This window comes from Dendrobates tinctorius, unplaced genomic scaffold (genome assembly GCF_039654945.1).
Source record: "Dendrobates tinctorius isolate UK_male_01 unplaced genomic scaffold, ASM3965494v1 ptg000058l, whole genome shotgun sequence".
NCBI classification, from domain to species: Eukaryota; Metazoa; Chordata; class Amphibia; order Anura; family Dendrobatidae; genus Dendrobates; species Dendrobates tinctorius.
In genome coordinates this window covers 24,667,961-24,692,680 of record NW_027361726.1, presented here as the reverse complement: position 1 = coordinate 24,692,680, position 24,720 = coordinate 24,667,961, and the positions used below count along the sequence as shown (strand labels likewise).

General features: G+C 44.7%; 2 protein-coding genes across 6 annotated transcripts in view; one reads left to right on the top strand and one right to left on the bottom strand.

The window, feature by feature from the left end:
- SPATA7 (spermatogenesis associated 7) overlaps positions 1–4,971 on the top strand; it is a 45,822-nt gene extending 40,851 nt beyond the window's left edge. For all 3 annotated transcript variants that reach the window (XM_073578219.1, XM_073578218.1, XM_073578220.1), the window contains 3 exons: positions 3,594–3,671; positions 3,768–3,825; positions 3,930–4,971. In XM_073578219.1, coding sequence (XP_073434320.1) covers positions 3,594–3,671; positions 3,768–3,825; positions 3,930–4,511 — 718 coding nt within the window. In that variant the 3' untranslated portion in view covers positions 4,512–4,971. The remainder of the gene's footprint in view (positions 1–3,593; positions 3,672–3,767; positions 3,826–3,929) is intronic.
- Positions 4,972–7,253: 2,282 nt separating this feature from the next.
- Positions 7,254–24,720, bottom strand: part of PTPN21 (protein tyrosine phosphatase non-receptor type 21) — a 65,841-nt gene continuing 48,374 nt past the window's right edge. For all 3 annotated transcript variants that reach the window (XM_073578216.1, XM_073578215.1, XM_073578217.1), the window contains 6 exons: positions 15,640–15,780; positions 14,267–14,488; positions 14,034–14,162; positions 11,880–12,114; positions 11,253–11,413; positions 7,254–9,734 (listed from right to left, as the gene is read on the bottom strand). In XM_073578216.1, the coding sequence (XP_073434317.1) occupies positions 9,606–9,734; positions 11,253–11,413; positions 11,880–12,114; positions 14,034–14,162; positions 14,267–14,488; positions 15,640–15,780 (1,017 nt within the window). In that variant the 3' untranslated portion in view covers positions 7,254–9,605. The remainder of the gene's footprint in view (positions 9,735–11,252; positions 11,414–11,879; positions 12,115–14,033; positions 14,163–14,266; positions 14,489–15,639; positions 15,781–24,720) is intronic.

Sequence of the window (24,720 nt, the reverse complement as noted above, 5' to 3'; positions counted from 1 at the left end):
ATACCTCCAGTGGGTGCTGTCGTGGACTCATTAAAAGAGCATTACCGGTAAGTAATATGGCTTATCCTCAACCCCTTTAACAGGAAGTATGGGGTATTATCAATACTGTATATGCTGGGAATATTGCAATGTTATCATTTTGATATTATAATTATGTAATCTTATATAGCGGTATTACTGGTATTAGAAATATTGGTCTTGTAGTAAATCTTGATTTCCCCCAGTCAGGGTAATATTAGTAATATATCCCATCTTCTGCTTGCGGACAGCATGGGCCTGTGTGATATCAAATGCCAGTCCCAGTCCGTCCCTGGTCTGCAGTCAGTCATATTGTGTGGGTGGGGTCTCAGATGCATCATGCAATGTATGCTGGGTCTAGGTGGCGGTTGCCGTTTAACTGTACCCCCCCCTTACACACAGTATTACTGTGTGCTGGGGTCTGGGGGTGTCACAGTCATACTGTGTGTGAGGGCAGGGAGTCTGGCCCAGACTCTTCCATCACTATAAAACCCCGTCCATGGCCATCATCCTATGTGGAGAAGATTAAAATTGACCCTGAATACAGGCCAGCCCTTTTAATGGTCTCCCAACAACCGGCCACTTATTTTATGCTGCACTGTGTGCACAATTATTAAGCAATAGAGTATTTTGATCCTATCATCATTTTTATGCAGATTTCCCACCTCTGAGCGGCATAAACCTGAATGCTTATTGGATAGCGCAGACCTAGTGTGGAGTATTTCTGTAATGAGGGGGTGTGGCCTCCAAGTGCCCCACCCTTTATCAGACTGTGCAGAATTCTTAGGCAGCTTGTTTTATTCTGTCTTGGACTTTTCAGAGGATGCAGCTCCTCCTGCAAGGAGGCCGGGAGTACAAGGTGTCTGGAAGGCAGTAGGTGACGTTGGCCAAAAAGTTGATAGTTTTAAGTCTTTCACCCATTTAGTCTAAGAAACAAAAATCTATTTTAGATCTATTTTTGAAATGTGTGAACAGTATTTTTGTACATTTTTAGTTGCTTTCTTACTTTTTCCATCTCGGTTATTGTTTTGTTGTAGATTTAGTTGCTTAATAATTCTGCACACAGGCTTTGTGTTTTTTATAGTCTCCTGTTACTTTTGTTACTAAATCCAAAAGATTAAATTTCCAGGCTGACCGATGGTACTGTAATTGTGAAATAATTACATTTTAGTTTTGATGAGTAAATTGCCCAATAATTGTACACAGTGTATAGTGCCCTCTTGCACTGGTGCAGTCATTGTTATTCCTGCAGTCCATTAGTGGCCGCTAATTGGCTTCATGACTCAAATGCAGGGCGCGTCCCAATGATTACTTGTGCACCCCAGAAGAGAACATTTATAAGATTGACTTCACCCGCTTTAAGGTCCGTGATATGGAGTCTGGAGCCGTCCTATTTGAGATCACAAAGCCGCCAGCATCTGAGTGGGAACACGGTGATAAAAGGATGTAGATCCAAACGCAGGTAGATTTGTAAGATATCAATTCACCCCTGCTTTCCTTCGACTACGTCAAGTTGGAGCCACGGTTGAATTCATGACTCAAATAGCCTAATGACGTGACGTGGGGAAACCTGCCATCTCTCCAGCAATACATGGGAAGCGAGTAATACTACACTTCCCCTTGTAAATATATTATAATATGCTTGTGGGTTTTCTACTATTCAATCACTCATTAAATATGCTTTTAGGACGCCCCCCACCCAAAAAATATATATTATTCTACTAATAAAGCGTTTTGCTTCAGTGCAAAAATCGCAAACAAATTTACACCTCGGACTACTCATCTACTGTATATTCCTGCTATTTGTGTGTAACATCCACATAATAAAATGCCAAGTCTCACATTTCGCTTTCCCACTCTAACTCTTTGGGTAGGTTCACTTGAGAGCCCAAAAACTTTCATCCAGAAATTTGGGACAATTTTCTATTTTCACTTACAGTTTCTAATATGACAGCATTTTATTTAAGGTGATGTAGAATTGCATGTCAAATCATTAGTAGCGGATGCTCATACTGCACGCAGAAAGAAGTCAACCTTATATACCCATAGACTTGAAGTTCACCCAGTAAATGCGGAGAGATTCTTAAAGAGTGCTTTATATGAGAGACACTTTTGGTGAACAGCGACGGATCCTGCGCCCACAGGCTTCCATTGTAGCCAACGACGGATGGCGCAGGATCCGTCGCTGTCCGACTTTTCGATGTACACAGTTACATAGTTTTGAAGGCTGAAGGAAGACCTTATGTCCATCTAGTTCAGCCTATTTTTAGTGCAGCTGTTCGGCATTGTTGATCCTGGGGAAGGCAAAAAACCCACAGAGTAGAAGCCAATTTTCTCCATAGGGAAAAAAATTCCTTCCCCTAAGCTGGGTCAACCATCTACCTATAATATTCTGTTATTCGTAACCTTCTATACTGTTACTCACAAGAAACGCATCCATTCCTTTCTTAAATTCATTCAGTGAGTTGGCCATCACCACTTCCTCAGGAAGAGAATTCCAGAGCCTCACTGCTCTTACCGTGAAGAACCCTCTTCTATGCTGGTGCAGAAATTGTCTTTCCTCCAAACGAAGAGAATGCCCCCTTGTTCTTGTCACAGTCCTTGGTACAAACAGTTCATTGGAGAGATCTCTGTATTGCCCTCTGATATACTTGTACATATATTAAGTCTCCCCTAAGTCTTCTCTTTTCTAGAGTAAATAGACCTAATTTTGATAACCTTTCTGGGTATTGTAGTGAACCAACTCCATTTATCATTTTAGTAGCCCGCCTTTGAACCCTTTCAAGTTCAGTAATGTCTTTCTTGAGCACCGGCGTCCAAAATTGCACACAATACTCCAAGTGTGGTCTGATGAGTGATTTGTACAGAGGGAGAATTATGTTTTCATCTCGTGTCCCCAGACCTCTTCTAATGCAGGGTTTCCCAACTCCAGTCCTCAAGGCACACCAACAGATCATGGTTTCAGGATTTCCTTAGTATTGCTCAGGTGATAATTGCTTCACCTGTGCAATACAAAGGAAATCCTGAAAACATGATCTGTTGGTGTGCCTTGAGGACTGGAGTTGGGAAACCCTGTTCTAATGCATCCCATGACCCTATTTGCTTTGGTGGCAGCTGCCTGACACTGGGCACTCCAATTTAGCTTCTTATTGACTAAGATGCCTAAGTCTTTTTCCGTGTCTGATTTTCCCTAGCAGTTTCCCATTTAGTAAGTAACTGTACACAAAAAACTTTACTCTGTCCGTTGTCTCCTGCTGACGGACAGAGATTTTCTGACGGATTCGTCAGACGACGGATGAAACGTGCGACCATCAGTCACAATCCGTCTCAAATACAAGTCTATGAGAAAACGCTGTATGTTTTTTTTCAAAAAACGACGGATTGTGGCTGATGGCAAAAAACTTAAGTGTGAAAGAGGCCTTACCTGTACATCTTGGCCTCTGGTCAGTCTCCTCCGTGATAGTTCTTTTTATATCTGCACTGCAGACCCTGAAGAAGCCACCGTTAACCTTTCTTCTGATGTGCAGACCCCAGAGCAGCCATCGTTAATCCTTTACCTCTTTTTCTGTGTACAGAGAGGAGGAATTGTCGTACCTGAAGTTTGTGGCTGATGTGACCAATGAAATCCTGACCCTCGGCCTCTTCTCAGACCGGTAAGATGTTATCACGACACATGGGGGATTGATACTGGGGATAGGTGCGGACCACCCGGGAAAGTTATTGCTCTAAGTGCTGCTATCTGTTTATAGGGTTGTAGAGCGCGTTTTTCAACACCACCTAGAAGAAAATCGCCATCGCTTGGATGAGGTAAGATCCGCTGACCTGCTTTCCAGAAATACTCTGTGCTGCTGTGTACCTTTGCTCCTTGAACTGCTTTGTAGGCTGCCTATCACTTAGCTTCTCTCACACAGGGTAAGATGCGCCACCTACTGGACATACTTAGATCCGACCTGGACTGCAGAGAAGAAACCAACCCACAGTCAGGGTGCGGATTCCTCACCACTAAGAGAACTTTGACCAGTTCTTCTTGGGATGAGGTCATGAGTGGGATCTCCCAGGAGGAGGCTGCCTCTGATCTCCATGGTCTAGTCAGTGACCACCATCTACTTGTGGACTATGCACCTTACCTGGAGGAAGATGATGTCCACAGTGACATGGGCGCAATAGCCAAAGAACGTGGAGACTATGTACCTTTAGGTGCAGACGAGACAGATGATGACAACCACCGAGAGGAAGATGGAGGTAACCGGCTCTCACCTGACCATGATGGTTGTGATGTGCAGGAAACCGCTGCAGACGATCATACAGATCAGCCCTCACACGACACATTCACCTCTTCATCCATACACATTTCTAACAACGTGGATGACGTGGAGACCCTTGAAAAGTTGCAGAAAAGCTTCTCTGATGTCATCCAGGTGTCCTGGGGAAATGACTGTGATGTCTCTGATCCGGGAGAAGTGGATGAGATGAACGATAGAACTGAATTCTAGAGAAATAAATTATACAAGCGCAGAGCGTCCTGCTGCTTCCACTATATGTAGGAGAAAGAACATAGACTAAGACAACTAGGTAGGAAACAACAGCATGATTGAGAGGGGTTTGTTACAATGTCAACTCTCGGATTGACGCTGATGCACTGTAACAGATCCTCAGCTCTAGAGGTCAAGGTACATACTCACTTAATCACAGCACACTGAGAAAGTGGAAAACAGATTACAAGTTCTGCAACTTTGTGATTAACACCATATCCACAGGTTCTGTGGGACCCTCATCAAGGATGGCAGGCAGGACCCCATTCTGGACAGATGTAGATCCCAGAGATGTCTATGGACATGCCCTTAATATCTTACAAGAGTATGACCACCTTAAGGTATTGAATAAGGTTTTTCAGTCTTGTGAACACCTTAAACATAAAAAAAAAAACTTCACGAAATAGAAAATATCACTTTTCTTTTTTTGTCTTGTTGAACTTCTTCAAAACAGCGCACGCACTGCAAAAATCTCACAAAGTCCCAAGAACTGGTTTAAGACAAAAAATGCATCAAACTGAAAAAAAAAAAAAAAAAAATACAGAAACTTTACTCCAGACAGGGACTGGAGTTAGAAGCAAAAAAAAGTGATACTTTGGAAGTGTCAAATTTCAGTAACCAGTGGAAAGCATTGGGATAAGCAAAGTTGTTGAGATTACATCAACACTAACTTAACCCCTTCCTTACCGATGACGGAATAGTACGTCAGTCATCGGTAAGGATCCCCACTTTGAGGTGGGCTCCGGCGGTAAGCCCACCTCAAAGCCGCGACATGTCAGCTGTTATGAACAGCTGACATGTGCCCGCAATAGGTGCGAGCGGAATCGCCGTCCGCCGGGCCAGAAGTGAGCTCATCGCCGACCCCCGTCACGTGATCGGGTCAGCGTCATGTTCCCTGGACAACCACAGGTCTCAGAGACCTCTATGATGGTTCCAGGCAGATCTCTTTTAGCACCGCCCTGTGGTCGGCGCTCAAAGCACAGCAGTAAATCTGCTACATATGGGCGATCTGCTCATCGCCCATATGTAGCAGAGCCGATCGAGTTGTGCATGCTTCAAGCCTCTTATGGAGGCTATTGAAGCATGCCAAGAGTAAAAAAAAAATAAAAAAAAAAATAAACCCCTAAAAGTTCAAATCACCCCAATCAAAATAAAACAGTAAAAAATTAGGTATCGCTGCGTTCAGAATCGCCCGATCTATCAATAAAAAAAGCATTAACCCGATCGCTAAACGGCGTAGCGAGAAAAAAAATTCAAAACGCCAGAATTACTTTTTTTTGGTCGCAGTGACATTGCATCAAAATGCAATAACGGGCGATCAAAAGAACGTATCTGCACAAAAGTGGTATAATTAAAAACTTCAGCCTGGCACGCAAAAAATAAACCCTCACCCGACTGCAAATCATGAAAAATGGAGACGCGACGGGTCTCAGAAAATTGCGCAATATTTTTATTTTTTATAGCAAACATTGGAATTTTTTTTCACCACTTAGATAAAAGAGGACATGTTTGGTGTCTATAAACTCGTAATGACCTGGAGAATCATAATGGCAGGTAAGATTTAGCATCTAGTGAACCTAGCAAAAAAGCCAAACAAAAAACAAGTGTGGGATTACAATTTTTTTTTGCAGTTTCACCGCACTTGGAAATTTTTTCCCGTTTTCGAGTACACGACACGGTAAAACCAATGGTGTCAATTGAAAATACAACTCGTCCAGCAAAAAATAAGCCCTCACATGGCCATATAGACGGAAAAATACAAAAGTTATGGCTCTGGAAAGAAGGGGAGCGGAAAACGAAAAATGGAAAAAAGCTCCGGTAGTGAAGGGGTTAAAAAAACATGTGGCATAAATCAACTAAAGATGAAGCCGCAAATTACTTGATTGAAGTGAAGAAACAACAAAGGACATGCATCAGGGCAGAATCTGCACATAGGAATGGAGAAGACTGGATGCAAACTGCATTCAGTGTTACAAACCTCAGCTCTGTGCTACCAAGGGAATTTTTCCATTCCTGACCAATATATAAGATCTCTGCTTACTGTATATAAGTGAATGGCCGAGTATTAGATTGACAGTTGCTGTCCACAGGTTTACCGACTACAGATCTCAGGCTTTTTGTTTTATTTTTAAAGTTTTGTTTGGCATTTTATCTTCAGAACTACAACTCCCATTATGTGATTTCGGACTACTTTCTGCTATATCTCTGGTTGTGGGGAGTGGATCACTCAGATACAACAAATGATAGAAAATTAACAATTAAATCCTTTAGGTTTTGGCTTTGTGTCTAGTGCACTCTTAAAATTCTGTGCACCCCACATCCTTGTCAACTAGACATTACATTACAGAAAAAAGGGAACACCTACAAATAGCAATTATTTCTAAATGCTTTCCTGATCAGCTTGTGCTTGTATACAGCAGCCTCTCTAAAGAAGTAAAGCATGAAAGAAACAAAGCAACAGCATGAACCTCTGATTAAATACTTCAGAGCCCTGTCGTTGGGGTGGTTGTAGTCACTTTAGATGATAACTTGCAATGTTGCCATTCACCCTTTAGGGAGCAAAGATGCAGTGTAAAGTAAGGTGTCAAAGCGTTGAGATGGAAAGGATCTTGTATGATCACTAACCCCAGCTAAATTGCAGCCATTCACGTCCCTTTCTGCTCAGAGTAACATCTCCATATTGAGCTGCACACAATCCACACCTCAGAAACACAAACTATATTCATTTGTGCATAAAGTATTTTTGCTATGGAAATAAAGTCTGACATATATTACATTTTTGGTTTAACAAAAATTCACACAGTCTGTACATGGAGCCGCACTGATTATACAGTATCATACATGAACCCCCAGAGCTGTACAGGATGACCCTGCACAATCCCCGGGGCCTGCGGGGATGAACCTACGCTGTAATAAAGAACATTCTGTCTTTAGTGTTATACAATTCTATGGGGGCGGGCAGAAAATGATCCCAAAAAATAAGTCATCCTGATATATCTTGTTACATTTGGCAGAAATATTGTGACTGGTGATACAACTGGTTGATACATCTAAGGCACCTTAGATTGGATGTGACATTGTTCTGCATTGTTGACGTGTACAGTAAACCTACCATATATTGACAACAGTCTCAGGCCCCACAGAACTAGAACTCCCAGCAGGTTCTGACCCATGAACCACACTTTAGTTTAATCCACACCATCACGCATGCAGCCTCATACCATTGCTCAGAGCAATATCTGCAGACAGCCGCTTTATAATCCTCTCAACAGTCAGTAAATGTGACACCCCGAACTAGTCTAGTTTGAAGCGGTGAGCCAGCCACTATTTATGGATCTATTATCCTCTACTAGTCTACACCTAGTATTATGAGTGCTCAAGGGTGAACATCTACATCCTGCACTTCTTATAACTCTGAGAAGCGATGTCCATAGATGCCTCACGTGCCGCTGATTAACTAATTGACCTGACTTATCACACTTCTACCCATTCATGTAGTAATCAGATCATCAACTACAGTCATTCAAAAAAGCACCCTATGGCACTCAGGTTACTAAGTACAGACTTAAGATCTGTCACCCGGAGCAACTTTTCTGCTGGTTATTTGTTTCTGGGTAGTTTCTGCTCATTTTTTTTTCCTACCCATTGTAGAAAAATATGAAGTACAACCAACTGTTACACACTGAAGATAAAGGACATTAAAAGAAAAAAAGCTTCTACAAGGACATCATCAATAAGCAAGTGTGGACTGTTATTGAGCTGATGATACAGAGCCTGCTTATTGACAGTTTCCAGCAACTTAGATCAGTATTCTTATTAAATGCATGAAGCATAGATGGAGGATATATTTGCTGACTGTAATCACTTTGTATAAAGCGGCTGCTCGCTCTGCGCCATGCACCCCTATAATAACCTACACTTCTCAGAAACCCAACAGCATCACATACCCTAACCCACAAGTGGCGGCCACTTCTACAACATATCCAGATCCAATTATCACTGTATACGACATCCAATGCACTGATCTACAGAGGCTGGTGGATTCTGGAGTTATATCACGTCTTATACTCCAGTCACAACCAGAACAGTTCAGCTTACCCATTACTATTGTGCAGTGTTTATGAATTGCACAGGAAGCTTGTGGTGTGACTAGAGGATAAGACAACAAAATAACATGTTAACATTAGATGTAACCAGTAAAATGCTTCCAGAACTTTGCTCTACTCACAATCGCAGCCGATCCATTTTTTTCATCTATTACCTTCAAGAAGACAAATGTTTGTGATTGCAAATCTTAACTTGTCTACCACCTCACAAACCCAGCAGCACCCCATGTCAGACAACACTCACACAAGCCGCCGTTACAAAAAATACATACATTTGTATCACAATATAAAACAATTGTCTTAAAACTCCAGAAAAAAGGAGCTGAAAAATATACAAATCACTTCCAAGTCACCGGGATGTAGAAAAGCAAAGGCTCGTGCGTTTCACCATGGAGGGAAGGTCAACACCACACCAAATCCTGCAGGGAAAGCCGAGGTCACTGCATAAAAAAACAAGCAAGTAAAGCACCAGCGTCCACTGCAAAAGCCCAGGGGCACAATGCAACTGCAGGCTATAGCAGAACCACACCCGCGTCTGCCATCATCTGCCCCACAGGATGACAGCATCTGCCCAGAGAGCAGGCCTTACTCTCGGCACTGGGTTAGTAAAATGAGAAGGGGAAGATTGATGCAAAGTCATAAATACCATAAAAAAGTGCATTAAACATCAGATATGATTTCAGCCAGTAAAATCAGAGCTGTAGAGTAATAATACTGCTGTGTGAGCATAGTCCACCCTCTGACACCAGCCATGTGACTTTAGGCTGCGGCGCCCCCCAGTGGTAGAAGCGTTTCCTGGCACTAGATGATGTTGGTCATGTTACAACAGCCCAGGACTACCCAGAACTCCTCAGTCTCAGTGGTTCACCGCACATCTTGCCCGTAGTAAATCGCCCAGCAACTTAGCTACGGTGACGTGACCGTGGCCAGGTCTCAGGCCGCTCCCCGGTCAGATAAGGCGGGAGTTCTTCAGGAACTGGATCAGGACCTTGTAGACAAATGTGTACTGAGAGATAGTCTGCACCGTCATCATCCGCTGGTGCCGCAGCATGTCCAGAACCAGAGGGATGTCCAGCATCTGGTAGGAGAGGAGCGGACATGAAAGGGTTATTTTCGCCTATTGTCAGCGAATCGCAGCGTTTCACATGTAATAATTTATGCCAAAAATGATGTAAAAATTGCTAAAATTAAAGTAAACTGCAGAATTTGCAACTTTCTACACTTTTGCCAGCACTTTAGTTTAAGTGTGCAGGGCGAAGCAGCAGTCACATTTCTCCAGACAGATAAGCCAGATAATAAAATATTGTGCAAATCTCCGCATGTCAGCAAGCACTGTGCCAAATGTAAGGGATGTGCGCCTCCTAATAAATCAGGCGCCCCTCACACCAATGTACTGAGACCAGCATAAAATAGTGCGATCCCAATAAATGTCTCCTTTTCTGTTTCATTCTCTCACTGTTTGCAGATCTCTGCTTGCTGTCGAGAGACTAGTCTTGTCGCCAGAAGGCAAAAAACTCATCCTCCTGACCTAACACAGGGTTTACATAAACAGTATGTATCCTCCACAAATAACATCTCCCTCCTATTTCACTGTAGGGAAAATGTCTCTAAGGGTGGTTTCACATTAGCGTTTCAGGCCGCAGCGTCGGCCTGCGCACGGCTGCGGCAAATCCCCGCCCCCTGCCGTGCCTCCAGTAGCTCCGCCTACGGGCGCATGACGCTGCATGCGTCCCCTATCTTTAGCACTGGGGACGCAGGTCGTGCGCAGGTATGCGTTTGGCGGCGCATGCGTCCTTTTGACGGTGCGCCGACCAGCGCCAAACGCAACATGTTGCGTTTGGCGCTGGTCGGCGCACCGTCAAAAGGACGCATGCGCCGCCAAACGCATACCTGCGCACGACCTGCGTCCCCAGTGCTAAAGATAGGGGACGCATGCAGCGTCATGCGCCCGTAGGCGGAGCTACTGGAGGCACGGCAGGGGGCGGGGCTTAGCTGCAGCCGTGCGCAGGCCGACGCTGCGGCCTGAAACGCTAATGTGAAACCACTCTTAGGCTAGGTTCACATTGCGTTAGTGCAATCCGTTTAACAGATCTGTTTCTATGCGGCACTAACGCATAGTAACGGATCCGTTAACGCACCCATTGACAACCATTAATGAACGCATCCTAACGCACGTCAAAATTGGCATGCGTTAGCGATGGTCCATTATTTTGTGACGCACCCGAGAACGCGGCCTACCGCGTTTTTGGGTCCGTTACAGCAAATGCTTCCGTTTGCTCTGCATAGGACTCCATGGCTAACGCACGGCGACGCATTGCAACCATGCGTTGACGCGTTCGCCACAAAAAAGACAATTTGGGCCACATGGTTAGCGCATCCGTTAAACGGATTGCACTAACGCGATGTGAACCTAGCCTTATCTGGACCGTACAATCCAAGCAACTGAAACAAACCCGCAAATGAAGATAACGTTGGGTTTGTAATAGATATTGAGCCTTTGACTGGAAACAATGTTACTACTCACTGACAGCAAGCAGAGATATAGAAACTAGGGACAGACACCCTGTATGGAATCGTCATTGTGATCAAATCTCACCTCATTGTGTTCCAGGCAGGCGATCATGATCTCAGACAGTATGACCACCCCCGTCCGGCCAACACCCGCGCTGCAGTGAACGAGCACAGGGGGGTTCGGACCATTGGGGTCACTTGTGCTGTTTGTGTGTCGGCGGACCGACTGGATCTCTTCTAGATAAGCTGGAAAACAGCAGTGCCATGTAATAACACAAAGCATGTAGAGGGGGAGATCTGGAGAGGAAGGAAATGCTCTGGTCACAGCCAAAGCAGAATTGTCAATGCAGCTTTGGATGTGAATGGCGTATAGGACCTGATTTCAAGGGAACGTGTCGCAATTTTGAGTTTGGCATTGATAATTATAGAACTATTCATTTTCAAAACAATAAAAATTGTCATGTTAAACGCATTTATTTTATATATTAATTTTTTCATCAGCCACTGGGGGCAACCATTTTTATTTGCTCATAGGTAAATGTCTGAGCACGATACTTATACACTACTAATACTGCAGCCCCCGGGCATAGGAGACAAAAGTATTAAAATATTAATGTTTTATATGGTTTTCAATTGTTGGAAAAAAAATTTAAGAGATGACACATTCCCTCTAAGTCATTATACGTGTGTTATATGGGGATTTGACACTTACATAGAAATCCCTTCAAGTCCTCGGGGTGTCCATGTTCGGGCCAGTCCGTGTACTGCAGGTGCCACACCGTCCTCTCCTGACCGGTCAGAAGATGTTTTATCTTGAGGCCTGTGGTGGCGTAACATCCGGAGTCTGTGCGGAACCGCGTGGTGATCTTAAACCTGCCATAGGTGACGGTGTTGTGCCGAGACCCCAGTCGAGGCCAATAGCGGTAACTCTTTTCTCTGCCGCCCTCCTGCAAGGGAAAGTATCACTGTTAGTGCATATCCACTGACAAAGACCCAAAACTATCCACAAAGGAGCTGCTCCTCCAAAGCAGTACATCACCCAACAAAAGCGATCATTCGTCATCAGATACAGAAAAAATACTAAAGAAAGGACACCCTCACTACTCTTATACTCCAGAGCTGCACTCACGATTCTAATGGTGCAGTCACTGTGTACATACATTACTGATCCTGCGTTACATCCTGTATTATACCCCAGAGCTGCACTCACTATTCTGCTGGTGCAGTCACTGTGTACATACATTACATTACTGATCCTGGGTTACATCCTGTATTATACCCCAGAGCTACACTCACTATTCTGCTGGTGCAGTCACTGTGTACATACATTACATTACTGATCCTGAGTTACATCCTGTATTATACTCCAGAGCTGCACTCACTATTCTACAGTCACTGTGTACATACATTACATTACTGATCCTGGGTTACATCCTGTATTATACCCCAGAGCTACACTCACTATTCTGCTGGTGCAGTCACTGTGTACATACATTACAGTACTGATCCTGAGTTACATCCTGTATTATACTCCAGAGCTGAACTCACTATTCTGCTGGTGCAGTCACTGTGTACATACATTACATTACTGATCCTGAGTTACATCCTGTATTATACTCCAGAGCTGCACTCACTATTCTGCTGGTGCAGTCACTGTGTACATACATTACAGTACTGATCCTGAGTTACATCCTGTATTATACTCCAGAGCTGCACTCACTATTCTGCTGGTGCAGTCACTGTGTACATACATTACAATACTGATCCTGAGTTACATCCTGTATTATACTCCAGAGCTGCACTCACTATTCTGCTGGTGCAGTCACTGTCTACATACATTACATTAGTGATCCTGAGTTACATCCTGTATTATACCCCAGAGCTGCACTCACTATTCTACTGGTGCAGTCACTGTGTACATACATTACATTACTGATCCTGCGTTACATCCTGTATTATACCCCAGAGCGCACTCACTATTCTGCTGGTGCAGTCACTGTGTACATACATTACATTACTGATCCTGGGTTACATCCTGTATTATACCCCAGAGCTACACTCACTATTCTGCTGGTGCAGTCACTGTGTACATACATTACATTACTGATCCTGAGTTACATCCTGTATTATACTCCAGAGCTGCACTCACTATTCTACAGTCACTGTGTACATACATTACATTACTGATCCTGCGTTACATCCTGTATTATACTCCAGAGCTGCACTCACTATTCTGCTGGTGCAGTCACTGTGTACATACATTACAATACTGATCCTGAGTTACATCCTGTATTATACTCCAGAGCTGCACTCACTATTCTGCTGGTGCAGTCACTGTCTACATACATTACATTAGTGATCCTGAGTTACATCCTGTATTATACCCCAGAGCTGCACTCACTATTCTGCTGGTGCAGTCACTGTGTACATACATTACATTACTGATCCTGAGTTACATTCTGTATTATACCCCAGAGCTGCACTCACTATTCTGCTGGTGCAGTCACTGTGTACATACATTACTGATCCTGAGTTACATCCTGTATCATACTCCAGAGCTGCACTCACTATTCTGCTGGTGCAGTCACTGTGTACATGCATTACATTACTGATCCTGAGTTACATCCTGTATTATACCCCAGAGCTGCACTCACTATTCTGCTGGTGCAGTCACTGTACATACATTACATCACTGATCCCGTACTAAATAATCCTGAGTTGCATCCCGTATTATTTTACAGAGCTGTACTCACTATTCAGTTAGTTGTTATAGAAAACAGTCAGCAAGCTTGAGGAAAGATACCCCCTAAAATCCAATCTACATGACTATATTGCGGGGGGGTGCAGATGACCTCCCAGGACTCACCTCCTCCAATGTTACCATTGCAATAATGGCGACCCCCTGCTCCCAAACCATCTGCCAGAAGTCTTGGCACGTGTTCTGCAGAGGACCCTGTGTGGCGATATAATCCCACTCCACACCGCCGACCGCCACCTGAGGAAATGTTCTCATGTTCACCAGAGGCGGCGAATCAAATCTCAAACAAGCAGTTGATACCGGGGAGATCCCCATAAATGAGGCAGAGGATCGGGCGATACCTTTATGTGCGAGGCATTGATATAACCCGTGTTGTTCTCCTTCGTTGGTACCAGCTCCACCCGGGTGTCGTCATACGGCAGAACATCCTGGAAACGGTTGCGCTCTGCGTTTTCGGGGAGGCGCGCTATGGTGCACTCCGTGTCCGGCAGCCGCTTCTTTGGGGTCTGCTCATACTCAGTGAAGACCATGCCCTGCTCCAGCCGCTCCTCCAGGAGTTTACACTGAGAGGAGAGAATCAATCACTATTCTATCACTCGCCATTTTCAGCATCTCTGCTTGCTGTCAGTAAACAAAACCACTGGTACAGACCAAAAATATGTCACAGCTGGGGGTTTGCTACAGTTGCATCCCTGCAGAAAATCCTCTGTGAGCATAACAGATCAGCACAAATGTCTCCTAGCCTGAGAGTTTGATACAATGTATCAGTGCAAGTAAAATGTATCATTCAGGAGTCAAGGCTTTTAGGTCACTGAATAAACCCTTGGATGTGACATTTATTAGACTACATCTGCGAGAACATGAACATGAGATCGCTGAACCTAAATCGAGATCTTGTAAATGGTGAGGAATGAAACATGAGGTTTACCAGAAATTTTAGAGCACTTCATGCTTCCCTTTGCCGACAAGCTTTTTGGAGATGGACATTTCATTCTCCACTACTTTCTTTTATCAAGACTAAAGTCAGTGCAGCCGTCTACCAGGAAGTTTTAGAGCACTTCACGTTTCCCTCTGCCGACAAGCTTTTTGGAGATGGACATTTCATTCTCCAGCAGGACTTGGCACCTGACCACACTGCCAAGAGTACCAATACCTGGTTTACAAACAACAGTATCACTGTGCTTGATTGGCAGCAATCTCGCCTGATCTTAACCCTATAGAGAATCTATGGGGTATTGTCAAGAGGAAGATAAGAGACACCAGACCCAACAACGCAGACAATCTGAAGGCTGCTATCAAAGCAACCTGGGCTTCCATAACACCTCAGGCCCACATTTCGGATTTTAAAATCATTTTTCAAGCTGGTGTTATAAAGTATTCTAATTTACTGAGATAATGACTTTTGGGTTTTCATTGGCTGGAAGCCATAACCATCATTAAACAGAAATAAACACGTGAAATAGATCACTCTGTTTGTAATGGCTCTATACAATATAGGAGTTTCACTTTTTGCATTAAAGAACTGAAATTAATTCACTTTTTGATGATATTCTAATTTTGTGAGATGCACTTGTAGGAGGCTGTCAGGAGACACTCATCTGGTCCATGCATTGGGGTCTGCACTCGGACAGTGACACTCATATCCGACACACTATACAGAGATCTGCTGCTCGTCCCCAATTCCACATTTTGGCCCTGCATTGACAGTAATTACCCTCTCGTCGTTCGACGCCCGGGCCGGCTCCTCTCGCTCATCGTCCAGCAGGGGCATCCGGGGCGCAGTTAACCCATTCCAAGCTGCCAGTTTCAGGGGCCCCATTTTTTTAGCTTCTGTGCGATTTCCCTTCTTTATTCCCTGCAAGTAAGAAAAATTAACAAAAACAAACTGAAGGCCTAGATTACACCCCCCACCCGAGAAAAATATTTAGAATTGAGAGTCCTCAGTGGTTGACACCTTTTAATGGCTGACTGAAAAGATGGTAACACATTGCAAGCTTTCCAGACTACTCAGTTCTCTTCATCAGGCTAGACTAATACATCTGAAGAATCACATATATATGCACAACACAGCACAGAAATAATGCAATAGATGAGACAAGTGACGTGAAGCAGAACTATCATTATGGGATAGGGAGAAATCCTCTCAGGACTTCTAAGAGACTAAGGAACCACATTCTACATGTCTACTATAGCATAAAGAGTTAAGTCCAAGGGCAATTTGAAACTGAGAAAAATCCTTCAGAAAACAAAGAGCAAGTATTACAACAATACTACAACAAACTACGGACCCTTCTGATTCATAACAAGGAAAAGAAACTACATACATTGCACCTCAATTCAGGACTCTATACAAACAGACACAAAACAAAGCCAAAACCTGACAACTTGGGACAACCACTCCATTCCAGACACAAAAGCATCTGTGTCATCAATCTCTCAGATTATAAACCCAACAAAGTAGAGATGGCCGTGCTTTCTAGAGGACTCTCACTTGTCCCACTAAGGCCCTAGATAAAACTGAACTCTGCAGTGATATGGAACATTATTTCAGGAGACTGCGCCTGAGGGAATATTTCAATGATACAGAAGATTCTGACAACACTCGGACTGAAGGAAAAGGGATCCTAACAACCAAGAAGAGGTCAGACTGGACACCTTCACCGGGACGCACCCCTCATTTGGATGAATATATAGACTCCTTCAGACATTTGGTAAAATCCACCATCATAGACACTAACAGGAGACAAGCATCCAACATCAATGCCCTGAAGAGAAAGGCCATAACGGTCTTTGAAGACCAACAAAGAAATCATCATTAAACCTGCTGACAAGGGAGGTGCAATAGTCATGATGAATACATCAGACGATATGAAGGAAGAAAAAGACAGTTTATGGACACACGCTTCCACAAAAAGTTGGAGTTGGATCCTACACAGTACTATTGAAAGGAACTAAACAAGTTGGTATCTTGTCTGCCTGACAAACGCATAAGAACCGATGACTTGATACCAGAGAGTCCAAGAATAGGGACATTCTACATGCTTTCCAAAATCCACAAATCTGGAAATCCAGGGAGACCAATTATTTCATGTGTGGGCACCCTTACTGAACAGGTATCTGGATGTGTAGAGGGTATTCTTAAACCACTGGTAAAGGATACAGCTAGCTACATTCAGGACACAACTGTCCTATTGAATAAACTAGCAGCAATAGGTCCTCTAACAGAAGGAACCATCCTGGCCAGCATGGATGTGGAATCTTTGTACTCCAATGTCCCACACCAGGACGGATTAACCCCTTCCTGACATCTGACGTACTATCCCGTCCATGGGACCCGGGCCCCTATGCCCATGGACGGGATAGTACGTCATAGCGATCAGCGGCGCGCACGTGGTGAGCGCCGCTGATTGCGGCCGGGTGTCAGCTGATTATCACAGCTGACACCCAGCACTGTGTGTCAGGGGCGGTCACGGATCGCCCCCAACACGTTAACCCCTGGCACACTGCGATTAAACACGATCGCAGTGTACCGGGGGTTTAGGGAAGTGTTATGATTCTAGACGCCTCGACACAGCCGGTGAACTAAATAAGCCTAAAGCAAGAAAGGGGAAATCTAAACTGCCCCCAGAGCAGACCCCAAAGGAATAGATTGCCCCCAAACATATATTGTCGGTGAGACAAGATGAAAACACAAACGCAGGTAGGAAAATAGACTGAGCATACGATGGGGCCCAAACTAACTAGACAGGACAGGAAAGCAAAGACACTGTCTGCAATCACGCAAAAAACCCTGCAAAAAATGCCCAACACTTCTGATAGAAAAAACACTGAAGTCACTAGACTTCTCCCACTATTTCAGCACTCTGGTATATTCTGAAAACAGAGCAAAGAGAGGCCAATCTAATAAGGGACAAAAACAAACTGGCACAAACAGTAACACAAGGATGGAAATTCAGCACAGCCCCAGCCGGGACTGGCTGACCACACAAAACTGAAATAGGCAAAACCAAATCAAATGTGAACAATAGCAAAAGAAAACATAGCTTGAGCATGCAGGGACTGGGCTGGAAACTAAGACCTCAGGAGGCAGGAAAAAAAAATCACCAGCAGGGATAGGGGGAGTCGGCTGTCTTAAATCCAATCAGAAACTCCAGATGTCCAATCATTCTCCACATTATCAGGTGGCAGACCTCTGTTAATTAGCTCAGCTCCATTACCTCTTGTAACCACCAGAGGGAGCCCAGAAAGATCACTAGTAACCAGAGGTAGGCCAGAAAGTGAATCCACAACAGGGAAGCATCAGCAGGGAGGGGGCTCCCTCCGTGCTTCCCTGCAAACCCCACAGCAGCGCGATGTGCAGCTCTGCTGTGGGGGTCTCCTTACCTGCAGGTCCCCGGATCCAAAATGGCGGCGGCGACCTTCGGGGGGCCTGCAGGGAGCAGGCTTCCTCATTCCTTCAAAGCGCCGGCATGAGGAAGCCTCCAGCACTGCCTGTGACAGATCGCTGATCTGTCACAGTGATCTGTGATGTGACAGATAAGCGATCTGTCACATGACAGTTATGTCCCCCCTGGGACAGTATAATAAAGTTAAAAAAAAAAGTGTAAAAATAATTAAAAAAAAAAAAAACCAACGCAAATAAAAAAATAAATAAATAAATTCCCTAATAAATTCATATTTTGGAAATAAAAAAAAAACCACCAAACAATAAAAATACACATTTATTATCGCCACGTCCGTGATGAACCGCCCTCAGGGCCGCAGCTATAATAAGCCAAGTTGAGCCAGGTGCTGAAGCGGCAGGCAGCAGGGGGCGGCATTATGCGCTCCTCTACCCGCAGCACCTACAATTTAGCCTCTGCACGCTGGTGCTGCGGTCGCGCAAGAGGCTGTAATTGATGAGATCACAGGAGGGAAGGAGTCGGGCCCCCCTGATCATGTGACCCCTGACTCCTCCCCTCCTGTGGTCTCATCACAGGTCCTGTAGTCGCTCCTCTCATCTGTACCGACTTCAATCCGGATATCATGTGACCCTGACTCCTCCCCTCCTATGACCTCATCACAGGTCCTGTGCACATCAGCCCTTGTTTTATGCAGGACTCTGCTGTCTGTGCTGGCTGTCATCGCCCTGGGTGAGGGAAGTTTATTTGTGGGGTCAGGGGGGTTTACAGGGTGTGACGAGCGGAGCCGCGTGCGGGTACGAGGTGTAACGAGCGGAGCCGAGGTGTAACGAGCGGAGCCGCGTGCGGGTACGAGGTGTAACGAGCGGAGCCGCGTGCGGGTACGAGGTGTAACGAGCGGAGCCGCGTGCGGGTACGAGGTGTAACGAGCGGAGCCGCGTGCGGGTACGAGGTGTAACGAGCGGAGCCGCGTGCGGGTACGAGGTGTAACGAGCGGAGCCGCGTGCGGGTACGAGGTGTAACGAGCGGAGCCGCGTGCGCGTACGAGGTGTAACGAGCGGAGCCGCGTGCGCGTACGAGGTGTAACGAGCGGAGCCGCGTACGAGGTGTAACGAGCGGAGCCGCGTACGAGGTGTAACGAGCGGAGCCGCGTACGAGGTGTAACGAGCGGAGCAGCGCGCGTGCGAGGTGTATGGAGCGGAGCAGCGCGTGTGCGAGGTGTACGGAGCGGAGCAGCGCGTGTGTGAGGTGTATGGAGCGGAGCCGCACGTGTACGGAGCAGAGCCGCACGTGTACGAGGTGTACGGAGCAGAGTCGCGTGTGTGTGAGGTGTATGGAGCGGAACCGCCTGTGTACGAGGTGTATGGAGCAGAGTCGCATGTGTTATGATTGAGTCACCGTAGGAGGCAAAAACAGAAATGCTAGCTAAGTCCAGAAAACCAGAGAAGTTGGCAGCTATCGGATTGCAGACCCCTGAACCTATCAACACAACTAGCAGTAGCCGTGGGGGGTTCCTACGATGCCCTAGACCCCTCGATCACAGCCGGAGAATTAAATAGGCCTAAAGAAAGAAAGGGGAAATCTAAACTGCCCCAGAGCAGACCCCAAAGCAATAGGCAGCCCCCAACATATAATGACGGTGAAGCAAGATGAAAACACAAACACAGGCAGAAAGATAGACTGAGCAAAGACGGGGCCCGACTAACTAGATAGGAAAGGACAGGAAGGCTGCTGTCTGCAATCCGTGAAAAATCCTATGAAAATAAGAGCCAACAGACTGACAGTGAAAAAGGCCCTGAAGACGCTAGGCTTCAAAAAAGCTATGTCAGTACTCAGGAATATTCTGAAGACAGAGCAACAGGCAAAAGGAGATTCAGCTCACCCCAGCAGGGAAAGGCAGAATCCAGAAAAGCAAGGAAAACAAAAACAAAACACAAAAGCTAACAGGCAACGCAGAAAACTTAGCTTTAGAGGAGCAGGAATCAGACTTGTGTCCTAGAAGTCCACAGAGAAATCACCCGCAGGGCAGAAGGGAGTCGGCAGCCTTATATCCAGTCCGTGACTCCACTCAGCCAGTCATCCTCATTAGGCTCAGGTGCCTGATAATCAGGCTCATTACCTTCCTTTACCAGAATAGGAAGTTCACCAGACCTCAGTGACGAAGGGGAGAATGAACTCACAACACGCATGTGTACAAGGTTTACGGAGTGGAGCAATTTGTGTACAAGGTTTACAGAGCGTGGCCACGTGTGTACAAGTTGTACGGAGCAGAGCCGCATGTGTACGAGGTTTACGGAGTGGAGCCATGTGTGTACTGAGTGGAGCTGTGTGTGTGCGAGTTGTACAGAACGGAGCCGTGTGTGTATGAGGCATAAAACGCAGAACCGTGTGTGTATGATGTATGCGGAGCCGTACGTGTACAAGGTGTATGGCGGGGAGCATTCATACCTCCCAGCAGGACAGTCCCGATTTTGAGAGAGATTCTGCCCCACTGCCCTGGCTGGGAGCTTACTTTTCCCACGGACACAGGAGTACACAGCGGAGCCCCGAGGAGCACTTTAAAATTTGCACGTGACGTTCCACCGGAAGTGACGTGCTAGAAGCTAACTGGAAATGAGGTAATTTCGGGAGGAGATTGTGACGGAACCATGGAGGCACTTCAGGGAATGCTTCAGATGCATCACCGTATCCTCCCCCAACAGCGCGGACAGCAGGATCGCCGTGGACTCGGGATGCCGGCCATGTGAGCGGATCATGATATGTCCTGCATCGGGAGGCTTAGGTGGGCACTACAGTGGGAGCCAGGCTGCTGTAGTATCTTTATAGAATCTCTCTCTCTCTCTGTCTTTCCTTTTTTCTTTCTTTCTCTGTTATTTCTTTCCCCTCTTTCTTTCTCTCTCTCTTCTTTCTTTCTCTCTGTTCTTTCTTTTCCTCAGTACAAGTCAGTGTGCCCACAGTACCAGTCGAATAAGAGGGGTAGGAAACTAGGTGGCACTGGTCACATTGAGCCTCTCATACTTTTTACCGGTGTATAATCATATGCCCTGAGCCACCCCCATAAAGTGGGTCAGCGCCAGACAACAGGGTACAAACAAATCACTATTACTATCAGTCCAAGTGGACAATTATATAGGTAAAGTTAATGATGTCCCTGTGCCAAGCATTGCGGAGGATCAGAATACACTGAGGAGACCAGAACAGCGGGGTTTGGGTAGAAGAATTATATGGGGCCCATTACACTGTATGAAGTAATATATGGTGCCCATTATGCTGTATGAAGTAATATATGGTGCCCATTATACTGTATGCAGTAATATATGGTGCCCATTATGCTCTACAAAGTAATATATGCTGCCCATTATGCTGTATGAATATATGGTGCCCATTATACTGTATGAAGTAATATATGGGGCCCATTATGCTATATGAAGTAATATATGGTGCCCATTATACTGTATGCAGTAATATATGGTGCTCATAATACTGTATGAAGTAATATATGGTGCCCATTATACTGTATGCAGTAATATATGGTGCCCATTATACTGTATGCAGTAATATATGGTGCCCATTATACTGTATGCAGTAATATATGGTGCCCATTATACTGTATGAAGTAATATATGGTGCCCATTATGCTGTATGAAGTAATATATGGGGCCCATTATACTGTATGAAGTAATATATGGGGCCTATTATTCTGTATGAAGTCATATATATGGCCCATTATACTATATGAAGTCATATATGGGGCCCATTAAACTGTATGAAGTAATATATGGGGCCCATTATGCTGTATGAAGTCATGCATGGGGCCCATAATGCTGTATGCAGTAACATATGGGGCCCAGTATACTGTATGCAGTAACATATGATGCCTATTATGCTGTATGAAGTAATATATGGGGCCCATTATACTGTATGAAGTAATATATGGGGCCCATTATACTGGATGAATATATTGGGCCCATTATACTGTATGAAGTAATATATGGGGCTCATTATACTGTATTAAGTAATATATGGCGCCTATTATGATGTATGAAGTAATATATTGGGCCCATTATACTGTATGAAGTAATATATTGGGGCCCATTATACTGTACGAATTAATATATTGGTCCCATTATACTGTATGAAGTAATATATGGGGCCTACTATACTGTATGAAATATTTGGGGCCCACTATACTGTATGCAGTAATATATGGGGCCCATAATCAGGGCTGTGGAGTCGGAGTCGTGGAGTCGGAGTTAGTTTTGGTTGGAGTCGGAGTCGGTAGAAATGTACCGACTCCAGCTTTAAAAAAAATGTATTAATATTTCATAATTGAACTTTCATATGAATTTTATAAATGTTACTCAAATATATATGTTCTATCAAACTATGAACAACAGTGATAAGCAGTTCTGCTGGAGATAGAGACATTTCTTACTTCTTGTGTGTCACTGTTCTCCACTGCCCTTATCTAATCTTATACTTGGCTAACCTCAGGCTGTGTGCACACGCTGCGGATTATGTGCGGATTCATCCGCGCGGATTTTGTAAAATCCGCAGGTGAAACCGCAGGTCAAAAGACCTGCGGTTTTACCTGCGGATTGCTCTGCGGTTTTGCCCTGCGGTTTTTCATCTCCTCAATGGAGGAGATGGCAAACCGCAGGAGAATCCGCAGAAAGAATTGACATGTCAATTCTTTCTGCGGATTGAAAACCGCAGATAATCCGCGCGGAAAATTCTGCACCGTCTGCACTGCGGTTTTTGATTCCCATAGGGAATCATGGTACTGTACACCGCAGCAAAAACTGCTGCGGGTCCGCAGCGGCCAAAACCGCTGCGGAACCGCAGCAAAATCCGCAGCGTGTGCACACAGCCTCATGCTGCCCCAACCCCCCTACTTACAATGTATGAAACTGAAAGTGAAAATGTGTTGCAAATTCTTAGTAGTAAAGCTCCTCCTCTAGACTAGATCATACTAGGTGTGCGTCTTCCAAGCATCTCACAGCTGCCTGCTACTCAGAAGAGGAAGACTGTAAGAAGTATTATCCTTTCAACAAACTTTGCATCAGTTAACTGTGAGTACAAGAGGAATAATAACAGTATTACTGACCACTATATCAGTTGTACGACCTGGCAATAATTTTGTACAATTGTTTTTAGGAAAAACAATTGTCATTTGGATTGTGAATGCAGAATTAAAAACCTGAGAATTTCAAAGAAGCATCACATTAAATCAGCAGTATTTGAACATTTCACCATCACTCAAGATAGAAAACATTATGTCTGTCAGTGTATGACAAATGATCCAGACGAAAACAAATGCTGTGAAGCCAAGATGAGTGCATATTCAGGCAAAGATAAAAATGCTCCTACCAGAGCTTCTAATCTAAAGAGACATTTACAGCGCTTTCATCCAGAAGTACTGAAAGCAGTGGATGAGAAAGACTGCATCCAAACCAATGAACCAGTGCCCAGCTCTTCCAGCCAAACAAAGGAGCAGAGAACTTTGCAGCCATCAGTTGCAAGATATTTTGTCAGTGACAAAGTTACTGTGACAATGACAGTAGATACATTTAAAAAACAGATCATAGAGCTTGTTGTAAAGGATAGTGTGCCTATTTCATTATTTTCACGACCAGCTTTTATGTGTCTGAATGGGGAAATGGCCCGCAAGCTTGGTGTTTCTCTGGAGAGAGAGAGTATTAGAAAATTAGTAATCGAAGAAGCTTTTAAACAAAAGGAAGAACTTAAAAAAACTCTCAAGGGACGCTTTCTGTTTCTTAAAATGGATGCCTGCACACGTCACAGAGTGAACTATTTTGCCATCAATGTCCGATTTGTTTGTGACAAAAATGAAATAGTTACCAAGACATTGGCAGTAAAAGACACCAAAGCTCATCACACCAGTGAGTTTCTCCAGGTCTTGGTGGAAAAGGTTCTGCAAGACTATGAACTTAAAAAAGAGCAAGTTCTTTCTGTCGTAACTGACAATGCTTCAAATATGATAAGTACTATTAAGCTAATGAATGAGAGTAATGATGGTGACCAGCAGCTAGAAGAACATTCTGGGTCCACAGACACAGAAATGTTTGAAATAGAGGAACACAGTATTGTAACTGAGGAGCAAACTGAAGTTGCTTCAGATGAACAGCAACATGATAGTTTAGATGAGCTTGTTGAAACTGTGTCAATATGTTCTTTCATTCATTACATGCGCTGTGTTGTGCATACGCTACAGCTGGCTATAAGAGACAGTCTGCAAGAAGGACATGCTGCTGCACTGATTGGCAAGGTGAGAAAATTGGCTACTGTTGCCAGAACCCCTAAAGTTGACTCAATTTTGAAGAGACGTGCTGGAAAAGGGGCAATTATTGATCAAGCCACACGATGGGGCAGTA